Below are 16,087 nucleotides of genomic sequence, written 5' to 3' on the forward strand. Positions count from 1 at the left end.
CCGAAAATCATATGATACCTTGATACCTATGCAAGGTTATGCACTTTGGAAAAAATAATATAAATGCAAGTTATACACTAGGGGGCCGATTCATGAAGCTTGAGTGAAGGATTCGAATTAAAAAAACTTCGAATTTCGAAGTGTTTTTTGGGCTACTTCGACCATCGAATGAGCTACTTCGACCTTCGACTACGACTACGACTACGAATCGAACGATTCGAACTAAAAATCATTCGATAGTCGAAGTACTGCCTCTTTAAAAAAAACTTCGACCCCCTACTTCGGCAGCTAAAAGTTACCAAAGTCAATGTTAGCCTATGGGGAAGGTCCCCATAGGCTTGCCTAAGTTTTTTTGATCGAAGGATATTCCTTCGATCGTTGGATTAAAATCCTTCGAAGGATTTTATCGTTCGATCAAAGGAATAATCCTTCGATCGTTCGATCGTAGGATTTGCGCTAAATCCTTCGACTTCGATATTCGAAGTCGAAGGATTTTAGTTCCTAGTCGAATATGGAGGGTTAATTAACTCTCCATATTCGACCCTTCATACATCTGCCCCCAGATGGCAGTGTGTTGGGAGTTTCCTTAAATGAGAAGGATTTAGGGGTCTTTGTAGATAACACGTTGTCTAATTCTGGGCAGTGTCATTCTGTGGCTACTAAAGCAAATAAAGTTCTGTCTTGCATAAAAAAGGGCATTAACTCAAGGGATGAAAACATAATTATAGGTCCCTGGTAAGGCATCATCTGGAGTATGCAGTGCAGTTTTGGACTCCAGTCCTTAAGAGGGATATAAATGAGCTGGAGAGAGTGCAGAGACGTGTAACTAAATTGGTTAGAGGGACAGAAGACTTAAATTATGAGGGTAGACTGTCAAGGTTGGGGTTGTTTTCTCTGTAAAAAGGGCTCTTGCGAGGGGACATGATTACACTTTACAAATACATTAGAGGACATTATAGACAAATGGCAGGGGACCTTTTTACCCATAAAGTGGATCACCGTACCAGAGGCCTCCCCTTCAGACTAGAAGAAAAGAACTTTCATTTGAAGCAACGTAGGGGGTTCTTCACAGTCAGGACAGTGAGGTTGTGGAATGCACTGCCGGGTGATGTTGTGATGCTGATTCAGTTAATGACTATAAGAATGGCTTGGATGATTTTTTGGACAGACATAATATCAAAGGCTATTGTGATACTAAGCTCTATATTTAGTATAGGTATGGGTATATAGAATTTAATTAAAAGTAGGGAGGGGTGTATGTATGGATGCTGGGTTTTCATTTGGAGGGGTTGAACTTGATGGACTTTGTCTTTTTTCAACCCAATTTAACTATGTAACTATGTAACTATGTAACCTTGTCTCGTATGATTATATCTGCACGTCTATGGGCAGCTTTAGATATGGAGAGGGCCTTGCCTACTGTTTACTGTCTACTGTAGATGTCTGGCTCCCTTCAGCAGTTTTGTGACCAGATATATAATCAAGAATTGCCCTGCAGCATTCTACTGTATATTAGATTGTCATGCATAATTGACATTAGCAATCCTTAAGTGGTAGTGATCCTCATTTGGGATCATTTTAGTGGAAAAAAAAAGATCTGATCAGTCTCTTCAGCATGAGATAATTGATTAAACTGTAGGGAGCCAGGCACGCATAGAGATCAGATAGGATTCCAATTAGAGAGTCTTGCTTGCATTCCAAATGAAGGCACTAGGAAGTAAAAAATGCAATTTCAGGAAGAAGATTGAGGAGAAAAACCAGATAATGAATTTAGGAAGCAGGTTTCCTTGGCTCTGCTCAATTACTATTATTGACTAGAGATGGTCTGTAGGGTATTCTATCTGTTCGCCTGCTACAAAAGATCACCTGTACCATTGCTTACCATGAATTGTTCCAAGCTAAATAAACATATACCTATAAAAATGTGCAATGCAGCAAGTGTGCCTTTTTTAATGGCAAACTCTCTCTACATTTTGCAACAGTGACAATGAGCAAAACAATCCCTGAATTCATTTCATTCAACTGCTAGAAAAACAATAGTCAGTCAGTGATTTAGCTTTTGAGGGAAACATGGAACTTCTCCAGATGAGTAACTAGAAAACAGAACGAGAGAAGACACTGTAAGCAGACAAAGACATCTCACAAAATGAGGGGGCTACACAATACACTCAGCTGGTTGCCATTCGCTTGCATTTATTAAAAGTGTTAAGGGCCTTTTTTAAAAAATAGTCTACAGAATGCAAGTCATGATTTTGCACCATAAAGGAAATGGCAAAAGATCTTTAGAAATTTGTACATTCTCATTGCAGTGAAAAGACAATAAATCTTCTGTGTCAGAGCATAGAGGCATCCACATGGCTACAAGCATAATTCATGGGGCCCCTTCCAGGTCAGTAAAACAGTTTAATATACCCAGCATTGCTCTGACTTATATTTAAAGACTGACCACGAAACGTTCTTGCACAGTGACCTATACAAAACAGGCGGTGGTGGCATTTTCTACCATAATCTCATGCACATGTTGAAAAAGTTGGATAATTATTAACTTCATAACCTGAACACAAATAATTGACCATGCATGACCATTGGGTTAGCTGCCAGTTGATACAGGAACAAGCTGAAGGAGAGGTTGTCCACTCCCAGAGGGTGGATCAGTTCGGAATTTCATGCGGATCCTGCTCTCCGGATGGTTTTCTGCTGGTTGTACGGACACAATAAACCTACGCCTAAAGGTCTCGCACAGGATAATGTAAATAAAAGGGTTTATACAGCTGTTTGCATAGCCCATGCTAATTGCAACACAGTAAGCATAATGGAAAGCAAGAGTTGGCTGGTCCATCACCAGCTGAATTATCTGGAGAACATAAAATGGAGCCCAGCAGATAAAGAAAACAAGGCATATCGCGATTGCTGTTCTGGTTACTTTCTTAGTCCTTATCCTGGAGCTCCTATGAGCTGTCAGGGCTTCAGAAGATGCCATTTTCAACAGGATTCTGCGGTATGCCACTGAGATCACAGCAAATGGAATGGCAAAAGCCAGAAAAAATTGATACAGTGTATACCAGTATATGTCACTTTCTGGGTTAGGGAGTGTAATTCCACATCCCAGAACCCCTCCAGGCAGAGCGATAAGTCTTGCATACATCCAAACAGGGGTGATGCTTAGAAGCGACAGCACCCAGAGAATGCAGATGACCATAATGGCTATAGGTGGCTTCCTATACTTTGCCGAGGTGAATGGGTACACTGTGGCAAGGTAACGATCAATGGACATGGCAGTGAGTATGTAAGTGCTGGTAAACTGGCTGTTGGTATCTAAAGCAGTAATAAGGGTGCACATGGTTTCTCCAAAATGCCAAACTCCATTGCCCAAAAGCTGGTGGATTAGAAAAGGCATGCCAAGGAGGAAAAGCAGGTCTACGACCGAAAGATTAATGATAAATATATCTGGCACACTGCTGCTGCATCTGAATTTGGACTTCTTGAAGACGGTGTATATGACAACACTGTTGCCAATGATCCCAAGCAAGCAGATGACTCCAAACACTGTCGGCATTATAACATTGGCATAGGCGACATTGCCTCTTGGATCTGCAAATATAAGAAAAGGAGTATGTAAGCAATGAAGTCTATGAAGGTTTTCATTCATCCAGGTCATGATTTACAGTGTCTAGTAGAATTAAGTCCAGCTGCTTTAGGGCAGAGATACACGCTCAGATTCGGGGAGATTAGTCGCCGAGCGACAAATCTCCTCTTCTTCAGGGCGACTAATCTCCCTGAACTCCCTGATGGCAATCTGTGCGCTTTGTTTTCCGAAGTCACCTGAAGTTGCCTCACAAGGAAACTTAGGGCAACTTCGGAAAACTAAGCACTCTGAGTGCTATCGCACTGGTAATTTAGATTCTAAGTTCGGGGAGATTAGTCCCCCCCCCGAAGAAGAGGCGATTTATCGCCAGGGGACTAAATTTCCCCGAATCTGAGTGTGTGTCTCTGCCCTTAGCCTTAATCTACTAGATAGTATGTAAGCAGAAATTAATAGAGATAAAAGCATTCTATTCACACTCAATTACTCATAGTCACACGCTGGGTTGAAAAGATCACTTTAGTAAACCTTGTTATGTGTAATGCTTGGCTGAACATTGCTCCATTGGCCAATTATCAGGCTGAATGATTGATAGCTCATCCACCACCACTACCGACAACTATGGCATGCGTTATGTAAATAATTACAACTCCTTGAGATCTCATGCTAAAAATACTGCTTAAATAATTCATTTCCCTTTTCTGCAGTTTTTGTCTGATACCCTCTGTTTAACAACTGCATCCCATTGTATTCAAATGAAAGGCCTTTCATGTGTAAATAGATACAGTTCTTCCTACCACCCATGGGGCTGATTTTTGCAATTGATTCCAACTTTGCTGTCTCCTATCCTCTCATTTCATTCATACAGAGAGCAGTTACTAGCCCAAGGAGGAATTGAAGGTGGTAGAAGCAGGGGTTAACAATCCAAAGAGAAATAGGAGTAGGGCGCATTACACATAGGGACAGATTTATCAAGGGTCGAAATGAATTCGAGGAAATTTTCAAAGTAAAAAAGTAAGTAATTTTTGGATACTTCAACCATCGAATAGGCTACTACGTCTTCAACTTCGACCTTCGATTCAAAGTAAAATCAGTAGATTATTCGACCATTCGATAATCGAAGTACTGTCTCTTTAAAAAAAAACTTCGACTTCAATACTTTGCCAACTTAAACCTGCCAAATTGCTGTTTAGCCTATGGGGGACCTCCTGTGTGTTTTGCTAAATTTTTTTAAGTCAAAGAATTTTTTTTAAAAAAAATCGTACGATAAAATCGTTCCATTTGAAGTACGATCGGAGTACGATCATATGATCGGAATACGATGGTGCAATTTATAAAATTCTCCGACTTCGAATTCGAATGTCGGAGGATTCTATTCGATGGTCGAATTTCGAAGTTTTTTCTACTTCGAAATTCGACCCTTGATAAATCTGCTCCATAGTGTCATAAAACATATAACAGGGACATTTCTTCATTTAAAAAGTCTTGTGAATCAACATACAGTAATTACCTTCCTGTGATAGATGTTAATAATACATTACATAAATGCAATTAAGAAATCTGTAAAGGGCAGCCCAAAATGGCAATGATTTGAGATGAAATAATTTGCTTCCTACACAAAGATGGGATGAGTAATTTAATGCCTTCCCTTGTATGCATGTACAACATCCCAAGCACAGGGAGCTGTTTTGGCCTCTACAACCTTATCTTCTATGTTCTCATTTGGTTCAAACACGTTATCATATGAAAAATCATTTAAATTGGTTTTATTTATTTTTTTAATTCGACTATGATCATATTTATGAATTGGGCGAATTCGATCGAAAAGGTTTTATTTGAATTGCTTTGATTAGAATTTGAATCAAGTTTTATGCCGCACACCTTGGAGAGTTTATTCTGCCATTTTATTCACACAGGAAGTCCTCCGGCAGCGATTTTAGGGGCTGTTTCATCACTTGCTATATGGATAGCAGGAATCAAAGGGTCTTATTGCTCCTGGTGCTGCTGCTGCTCCTGGTGCTGCCTTTCCTGCAGTAATTGCTAGAGCAAAAAAAGGCGGCAGATTGCCCAAGCCATTTTAACGCCAAACACTCTCTTTCAAACTAAAATAGCATTAGGTGAGAGGTTTTATTGGTAAACCAGTATTTCCCAGCATTCCATGCAGCCTTTAACCATTTCCTGAACCATAAGGATAGATAGCTTAAATCGAGATTTCATATTTTTAAATTTCGAATATTCAAATTATTGTAGTCTCTCAGGGAACTTGGCAGGTCAAAGCCGGCGAAAAAATGGGTTGCTAAAAAAATTAAAAAAAAATTTGATAATTTCGAATTCGAATAAAACTTTTGAGTTTTGGATTTATATAAGTATTCGAATTTCAAATTCCCGGTCCTCAAAACTTGTATTCTATTCGAATGTCGGAGGATTCTATTCGATGGTCGAATTTCGAAGTTTTTTCTACTTCGAAATTCGACCCTTGATAAATCTGCTCCATAGTGTCATAAAACATATAACAGGGACATTTCTTCATTTAAAAAGCCTTGTGAATCAACATACAGTAATTACCTTCCTGTGATAGATGTTAATAATACATAACATAAATGCAATTAAGAAATCTGTAAAGGGCAGCCCAAAATGGCAATGATTTGAGATGAAATAATTTGCTTCCTACACAAAGATGGGATGAGTAATTTAATGCCTTCCCTTGTATGCATGTACAACATCCCAAGCACAGGGAGCTGTTTTGGCCTCTACAACCTTATCTTCTATGTTCTCATTTGGTTCAAACACGTTATCATATGAAAAATCATTTAAATTGGTTTTATTTATTTTTTTAATTCGACTATGATCATATTTATGAATTGGGCGAAATTATTGTAGTCTCTCAGGGAACTTGGCAGGTCAAAGCCGGCGAAAAAATGGGTTGCTAAAAAAATTAAAAAAAAATTGATAATTTCGAATTCGAATAAAACTTTCTAGTTTTGGATTTATATTGAATTTCAAATTCCCGGTCCTCAAAACTTGTATTCTATTACTCGCATTGGTGAGTTCTAGTTAATACATTTCGAAAATACAAATGACAACTCGAACAGCTGGAAAAAACTCTCGAACTTTAATAAAGCTGCCCCTTAAAGGGCATGTAAAGGCAAAAAAATAAAATCCCATTTTTACTTTCTTTAATTAAAAAATGTGTACCATTTTTATAAGAAAGCTGACTGTATGCAGTGTAATTCTCCCTTAATATACTGCTGCAGCCATGCAGAACTCAAGCAGCTTTGCTTGTTTCCCTGTAGAGCAGTTGGAGACTGTGTAGAGATTTGTATTGGATTTTATTTTTGCCTTTATATCCCCTTTACTGTTTCCAACTCCAGCTGCAGGAACAAAGATCATGGAGCCAGATATAAACAGATAAACTGAGATTCTACTTGGAGGATTATTTTGCTGCAGCCACTGGTTCTGCAGAGTTTGAGAAAAATTTATATTATACAATACAAAAACTATAAAATCCACATTAGATTACTTGACAACACAGGACCCAGTGCAGTCTGTATATTCTGATTATTAATCAGTCTTGCGGTATCGGCTTCTGGCAGAAATTATTTGACTTGTGCTGTTTTGATCATTTATGGCAATCCTTAAGCAGCCCAGACCACACTGAGCATGTGCACAGTCTTGGTCTTGCAAAGATGTTTAACAAAGTTACAAGATGGTGACCCTCTTTAAACGCATAAATCATTTGTCTGATTAGGCTTGTGGTGCAGTAAGTTCATGTTTATGTTTAGTATACAAAATACAGCATTTCTTGCCTTATTCTATTTTAGCGTTTACTTCCCCTTTAAGCTAAGGATGACATAATATAGTATGTTTTGATCATATGGAACAACACTGTGGATTATAACATGTACATATATATCTTCTACTAGTTACATGCTACTCCCCTATTGTGAATGCTAGCATCTTCATACTCAGCCTGTTACTGTAGTATATAAATCAGGGGTGTCCAAATGTTTGGCAACGAGGGCCAGATATGGTGAAAATGTGTGGGGGCCGACCATTCAGCCTGACATTCTTTGAACCATTAACATCATTCAACTCATTTAAACAAGGAATCCCGTAGCAGTAATATTTGGGCACATTAGTGAAATGATCTGCCACTTGGTCTATACTGCTGCCTGTGTGCTGAAGGTGTTAGTAATAGACACGTACTGGCACATAGTGACGCGCCACTTCACATACTTCTTTAGGGCTGAATGTGTCAATAGATGTACTGACGTGTCAGTACAGTAAATGCCACATCTGCTCTTTTGGCCAGGTCCCAAACATGTGCATGTGGGTTCATGCCCTGGGACAAATCATACAGATGGGACTACAGGTTGATGGGATGAGGACTGTATCAACACACTGATGCTTTACTTGTTAGAAAGCAAAATAAAATCTGTCCTTTTGCCAATTTTTGACCAGATATGTCAGTGGCCCCATACAAGGGCCAATAAGATGCTGTCTTGGTCTAAAAGGACTGAGTCAGCAGCATTTATTGGCTTGTGCATGGCCACGTTTAGGAGGGAATGTAATATGTTTCGCCAGTGCAAAATACCTGCGCACAGATTGCGACAGAATATTTAAGGAAACTCCAGCGCAGGTGTTAACGTTAAACCGGTGCTTAGTGAAAATGTGCGATGTAATAGTCGCCTGCGACTGATTTTACATTGCCAGCAGTGCTAAACATTCGCAAAGACGCCATTTTAAATAACGCCTGCGACTTTTAATTACATTTCCCCCCTATAGACTATAAGTTCTGGCAAGCACCTGCAAGCTCTTGGGATACGCACATAGTTCATTTGGGTTGAAAAAAGACAACAGTCCATTAAATTCAATCCCTCCAAATAAAACCTAGCGCACATACTTATACCTATATCTGTCCAATCACATACAAGAACATTTGCATACACATGCCTATACTTAAATAACTGCACACTTGACATTTTGCTTTCATTTGGACTTCACAACACTACTCTGAGCATAAGAGCTACAAATCACCCCCTTCTCTCTATATGTGTTTCCTCATGTCCTTTTATAGTGATCATTATCATGTTGACTGTACATGCCTAGTTGGGTAGAGGACAAGAATACAGTTATTATTGTCATTTCCGCAGCTGCCCTTGGCTTGTTCTAACCCCATACTTATCCAGTGGCACAAGAGCCCAAGATGCCACCTGCAGCCGTCCCTGTGTCGTTTTACTCAGCTCATTCACATAATATTCATTCTTTTCACATGTCTTTGTACTGCCTTTGCTTTCTGAAACAAATGTATGATGCAAAGGGGTCCTGAGGCATGTTCAAGTTTTTATTCAAGCGTTGTTTTAAGTGCAGCATGTAGGATTTTCTAGCGTTTGTCACATGTTCAAATGAATAGTGGGGGCATAAGAAAAATTGTAAAAATGCATAAAACGTTTTGTTATATGGAGTAAAAAATATTCCCCCTATTGTTTAGTATGTTATAGAATTGTCAATTCTGAGCAATTTTTCAATCGATCTTCATTTTTAGTTTTTGAATGATTTGCTTCCTTCTTTTGACTCTTTCCACACTTTTACAGTTTTATTGTAGTTGTTGCCTTTTCCTCTTATGTTTCTCATCAGGTCCTTTCTATTCATTTTCTGGCGTCTCACTCAAACCACTGCCTGGTTGCTAGTGTAATTTGGACCCTAGCAACCAGATACACGCTGAAATTGCAAACTGGAGAGCCGCTGAACAAAAAGCTAAATCATTCAAAAACCACAAAAATGAAGAACGATTTTAAGTTGTCTCAGAATATCACCGTCTGCATCATAGTAAAAGTTAACAAATGTGAACAACCCCTTTAAAATATGTTTCAGAGAGTCATCAAGTACCAATAATAACTAATGACATCACTAAGCACCAATACTAACTAATGACATCACTAAGCACCAATAATAACTAATGACATCACTAAGCACCAATAATAACTAATGACATCACTATGCACCAATAATAACTAATGACATCACTAAGCACCAATAATAACTAATGACATCACTAAGCACCAATAATAACTAATGACATCACTAAGCACCAATAATAACTAATGACATCACTAAGCACCAATAATAACTCATGACATCACTAAGCACCAATAATAACTCATGACATCACTAGGCACCAATAATAACTAATGACATCACTAAGCACCAATAATAACTAATGATATCACTAAGCACCAATAATAACTAATGACATCACTAAGCACCAATAATAACTAATGACATCACTAAGCACCAATAATAACTCATGACATCACTAAGCACCAATAATAACTCATGACATCACTAGGCACCAATAATAACTAATGACATCACTAAGCACCAATAATAACTAATGATATCACTAAGCACCAATAATAACTAATGACATCACTAAGCACCAATAATAACTAATGACATCACTAAGCACCAATAATAACTAATGACATCACTAAGCACCAATAATAACTAATGACATCACTAAGCACCAATAATAACTAATGACATTACTGAGCACCGCTTATAAGGATATGACTTACAGAATATTCATGACTCTTGTGTATTTTATGTGCTTATACATTTGTTGGCAATTAAAACTGCAATCACATGTTTATTACCCTTATGTATGTTGCCTAAGAAGACTGTCAAGATATAAAAAGTTTAACTCAACAGTTGCTGGTTGGACATCCTGTAACACAATGTAGTTGGAAAGGTCAAGTCATTCAGGTATCAACTGTTCACTCTATGGTATCTGTGTTCCAGCTATCTGATAACTCACACTATAGGGCAGATTTAGCAACCATAAATGTCCATGCAATTTACTATTATTGGAATCAAATTTTTCCTGCACAAGGACAACACTTTCTCTAAGATCGCCATTGCTGTACTGAGCACAACATTTCCATTTTTTGGATAGATACAAACAGTGTTTGAATTGGAGTGAAAAAAGTGTAGGGATGTGCGGTGTGGTGAGCATAGCGTGGCATACTAAAACAAGCCCCTCCCACAACCATAAGCCACACCCATTGTTATAATAAACCTCATGCTCCAATACTTTCTGGTTTCACCCACTTTAATGCAAAATCATCTTGCTATTTCCATTTTGGCATTTCTTTCTAAGGCACAGTTTGATCCCCAGTATGCGTAGATTAATGTATGTGACCTGTAGGGACCCAAAAATTAAAATAGTGAATTTTCTTGGCTGACAATTCAGCTTCTGCAAACACAGCACCGTGCCTGTGTATTGTGTTTTATACCATAGCACAACCCCATCATATTCTTTATTACTCATATATATCATTCTTTCGCTAAACCTTAATCTTGTTTCTGTTTAATACCTTCATTCTCTTTTTGTTTCCCCTGTTTTCTTCTTCTCTCCTTTTCTCTATAACCCTCTCTGATGCCTCCACCTCCTTTATTTGTTTAACACTTCTCTATCTCTTCTCTACTTCTCTCCCAGCAATATTTTTCTCTCTATTTATCCTCTATATATTTCACTATATTATATTTTACCTCTTCGTTTTATTTGCATGCAAAAGTGGAGAGGAGCAAAATAAAGTTCCGGGATTCAAAACTCTTACATCCCCACTGAGGGAATGCTATTTGACAGGAATCAAAAAGTGAAGGGATGGCATCCCTGTGTATCCCTTCACAATTCCAGCACCGGATACTGAGTATAATTTCAGCCATGAGCAAGGTGAGAACCTGCCTCAGGCAACACTTTATCAGTACTGGCAAAAGCTGTCCCTGGAAACTTTTTGAGCCCAAGATTAACTAGAACTTCTGTTCTTTTCACCTAGACAGCACAATTGTAGTGTTGACACTGGTGAATCAGCCCCAGCCCTTGCCACACTATGTGTACGCTGTATTAGACGGCAACAGACCCAGTAGTGCCCCTATCCAAATTGTGCAATTACTCTGCCAGCAATGGCGGCCACCTGGTCTGTGCCACCTTAAAGCAGCCAAATAGTTTTAAGTCAAAACCATTCTGTGGGAAAATACTTTTGTAAATCAGCAAGATTGGCATAAAAATATAAAACTTTTTTTAATGAATGAATGCATGAATGGGGAAATAATATGTTCACCTATAGAAATAACTTTTTCAGAGGAAAATATGAATATACCCATAGTAAACCTGATGCCATGTATGAACTATTACTTTTCCAGGGAAGTGTGCCCAACCTCCAGCTGCTGAACTACAAGCTACAGGTATGGGACCTGTTATCCAGAATGCTCGGGACCTGGGGTTTTCCCCGGATCTCCATACCTCTACTAGAAAATCATGTAAACATTAAATAAACCCAATACATGCCACTGTTTTATTATTACAGAGAAAAAGGAAATCATTTTTAAAATTCTAATTATTTGGATAAAATGGAGTCTGTGAGAGACGGCCTTTCCGTAATTCGGATCTTTCTGAATAATGGGTTTCCTGATAATGAATCCCATACCTGTACTATCATTATTACTCTTCTGCAAAAAGCAGCTGGTGTGCTGCATCTCCTTCTATATGTTATTAGGCATATATATATTATTGGGCAGCTCTATGTTATGGGGCAACTCTATATTATGGGGCAGCACTATGATATTGGGTAGTTATAAGCTATTGGGTAGCTATATGCTGATGTGTAGTTATATATTATAGGGTAGCTAAACGTTATTGGGCAGCTTTATGTTATTTGGTTGATATGTGTTTTTGGGCAGCTATATATTATTGGGTATCTATATGCTTTTGGGTAGGTATATGCTATTAGATACATACATTGTATATGTTAGTGCATAGCAATATGTTATATTATGATAGATTTATGATATTTGTAGCTGCAACTGGGAAGCTAAATGTTATTGGGCAGCTTTATATTAAGGGGAAACGCAATGTTGTTGGGCATCTCTGTATTAAAAGGTGGCTCAATGCTGTTGGGTAGTTGTAATTGGGTAGCTCTATACTATTGAGCAGCTATTTGTTATTAGACAGCTATATATAATTATGTACCTTGATGTTATTGGGTAGTTCTATATTACTAGGTTGCTATGTTATTGGGCAGCTTTGTGTTATTTGTAAGTTATAGGCAATTGTATATTATTGGGAAGTTCTATGTTGGGTAGAAGTGTTAAAAGCTCTGTGTTATTGGGTAGTTCTGTGTTATTGGTCAGCTATATGTGTTATTGGGAAGTTATTGGGCAGCTCTATGTTATTTGGTAAAGTAGTTCTATGTTGTTGGGCAGATATATGTATTAGGAAGCTCTATGTTATTGGGTAGTTCCATGGTATTGGGCAGCTAAATGTTTTGTGGCAGCTTTATGTTATATGATATTTATATATTGGGAAGCTCTATGTCATTGGGTAGTTGTGTGTTATTGGGAAGCTCTGTGTTTTTGTGTAGTTCTATGTTATTGGGCAGCTTTATGTTATTTGGTAGTTATATGTTATCAGACAGCTCTGTGTTATTGGACAGTTCTATGTTAATGAGTAGCTCTGTGTTATTTGATAGGTATATGTTATTGGGTAGTTCTATGTTACTGAGAGCTATGTGTTATTTGGTAGTTCTATTATTGGGTGGGTTTATGTTACTGGGCAGCTTTATGTTATTAGGAAGCTCTGTGTTATGGCCAACTCTATGTTATTAGGTTACATCTCATGACAACACACAGGCACTGAAAGGATGACAAGAGCAGCAATAAATGAGCTCTGATAATAAGGGACAGAAGAATTTCCTCCAGTAACAACATAAGCTGTATAAATAACAATATCCAATTTAAGCTGGAACTGTCAGTGCCATCACAGTGCTATCTGCCAGCTGAAGCTGCTGAGGTTTGATTTCCCTACTGTATCTCAAACTTGTGTCCCTTTACTCAATAAACATTGCTGAGATTCCAGAGCCAAGACAGAAATGCACCTGCGCACACTTACGGGGCTGATTTTAGAGAAGATGGGATTATTTACATACTTACCTCCGCCAATCTTCATTACATTACATCTCCCAGCATCCTCTGATAACCTCCTGCATTAGGGGTCTATCTGATAGGGACCTAGAGCAGAAGTCCTCCCTCCACATTACACTAAACCAGCTCTGCATGCAAAGCTGGGAGATGTAGTTTAATAAATATATACTGTATGAGCAGGTGTATAGGTATTCATAAATATTCAGGCATAATTAGATTTGCTTAGGATGAAAGGGAACTGTACAATATACTGTGACAAGCACGTACTTAAGCACTTCTGACTATTCCTACGGTATAATAAAACATCTGCTCCACTGTCAGTGTGTTATTATAGAGTACGTACTGTATGTGACCTTGTTTATATGAATTTTTATAAGAAAGAGACATAGTGACATTTATAGCTATTACTTTAATGGTCATTTATATATGAAACAAGCAGATGAATGCAATGCATTAAAAATTTCAGACAAAAACTTACCAGAGATGGAAAAGTTGTGAAATATTTGGGAATTGTTATCTTGAATATTAATATCCTCTTCCAAATCAGCCTGGAAATCCATCTTTCAAGTGGAAATCCCAGACGTGAGTTTACCTGTAATGTCCTTAAATCAGAGCTTGACTGGGAACCTGGAAGATTCAGGGAGATCATTGGGAATGTCGGTTCTTACTGCCTCTCCCAGGATGAGCCTTTCCACGCAGAGCTGCAGCAAAGAATGAATTAAAGAAAAGATATTGGGCTGTGTTCTGCTTTTCCGGCTCTCTCTGTGTGTCACCCTCCCTTGCTAAAGTGATGCTGCTTCTTTAATAAGGTAAGCTGTCAGCCTGCTACTATAGTGTTTCCTCTTCATATCCATGTGAATCTGGGAATCAGCATGGGCATAAAAGCTTGGCAGGGACCAAATATTGCTGTTTATTTTACTGGCTGAACACCGCAGTGCCAGGGGAGGGAAAGGGATCCTGCTGTCACTGGTTTTGCTGCATCCCCCCGCCCAAAGGGTTAAAAGCTTTTGGATTTATTTCAGAGTGAAATTACTCTGAATCTCTAAAGATCTTTTTAGATGGGAGAGTTTGTGCATCCTCTTTGATGTACAGTTTGATAGAGCTGCCTGGGAGTATGACGCTGGCCAAAAATAAAAAGAAGGTCAGACAACAATGACATAATTCCTTTTTATTCAATATAATGTGACTTTCATACCTTTATTCATCATTCTTCCTCATTCCTCCATAAGGATCCCTTCTCATGCTGGAAGCCATATCCTCAACACAAAAACAACCTCAGTGAAATGTATTTTTTTAATCAAGCATTACAGTAAACTGAAGAGTATCCAGTGAAATAGAAGCTACTGCAGTCAGCTCTTTGCCAGTTCAGTAACTTGGGGGCACAGACCTGCTGTAGCACTGACTATGGGGAGGCTCACAATAAAAGGCTTTTCACTTGAGCGCACAATATCAGTGTATAGAAGCTGATGATGCAGATTTACTAAAGGGCGAACGGCCCGTCGCTAGGGAAAATTAGGCAAAAAGACAATTCGCAGGGACATTGGCAATTTACTGAAAGGCGTAGAGGACAATTTGCTAGCAAAAGAGCTCAGCGAGTTTCGTTCTCTTTCGCCAGGCGAACTTTCACTCAGCCGACCGGTCGTCACTCCGCAAATTCATCAAAGTGGAAATTTTCCAATATGTTACTCTCTTCGCCAGAGTCTGTTTCACCACTTGAAGCTCACGGCGCATTTGTTTTAGGGTCATGTCTCTGACAACAAAGGATCTCTTTTGTCTTTATTTTGCTTCCTTGGATATTTGTAATGAGTGGCCACTTCAAGCAATTTCACCAACATCACTAATAAAGAGATATATATGACCTATATGTACCTGCCCTATTTAAATTGACCTAAGCGTAAATGTGTTATAACAAAGTTTCACTAGGAGGAAAGTAACGCTAGCGAAAGTTTGCTTTGAAATATCCGCGCTGACAATTTTTTGCTGGGAAAACTTAACCACCACTCGTCTGCCGAGTAGCAACTTTGCATTTTGATAAATAACTGTATGTTATGCGAATTAACTTCTGACAAAGTGTGGTGGAGCCTTCCTAGGCGAAAATTCGCCCTTTAGTAAATGTGCACCAATGCCTCCCTAAATCTTCATTAATCTCTAGTGTAAGACTGGGAGGTATGGAACCCACTGGGGCTCCGGCCTCAGGAGCCTGCACCCACCCCCTAAGGTTGCCACCTTTCGCACAAATTTTTACCGGCCTGGCCAGAGGTGGGGGCGGATCATGATGTCAAAAGGGGTGTGGCTATGCCACAGCAGGGTATACAAGGTGGAGATCAGGCAAGGGAAAGTTCTAGGCTGGTTGAGGGCTTAGGTGGGTAGCCAATGTCTACATTAAAGGGCATTAAAGATTTACCAGCAGCTACATTGCCACTACATTTGTAATACCGACTCCAGCCTGGGCGGATGTTTTACCAGTCAGGCCAGTAAAATACCGGCCGGGTGGCAACCCTAACCCTCCTCACTCGAGCCGAA

General features: G+C 38.9%; 1 protein-coding gene across 1 annotated transcript; it reads right to left on the reverse strand.

The window, feature by feature from the left end:
- Positions 1–2,173: 2,173 nt before the first annotated feature.
- LOC108702428 (melanin-concentrating hormone receptor 1) lies at positions 2,174–15,101 on the reverse strand. Its single transcript, XM_018237881.2, has 2 exons — positions 14,043–15,101; positions 2,174–3,591 (listed from the first exon to the last, which is right to left on the reverse strand). The coding sequence occupies exons 1-2, from the start codon at positions 14,122–14,124 to the stop codon at positions 2,591–2,593; spliced, it is 1,083 nt and encodes a 360-aa protein (XP_018093370.1). The 5' UTR covers positions 14,125–15,101; the 3' UTR covers positions 2,174–2,590.
- Positions 15,102–16,087: the final 986 nt, after the last annotated feature.

The sequence above is a fragment of the Xenopus laevis genome, chromosome 9_10S (assembly GCF_017654675.1).
Source record: "Xenopus laevis strain J_2021 chromosome 9_10S, Xenopus_laevis_v10.1, whole genome shotgun sequence".
In the NCBI taxonomy this organism is placed as follows: Eukaryota; Metazoa; Chordata; class Amphibia; order Anura; family Pipidae; genus Xenopus; species Xenopus laevis.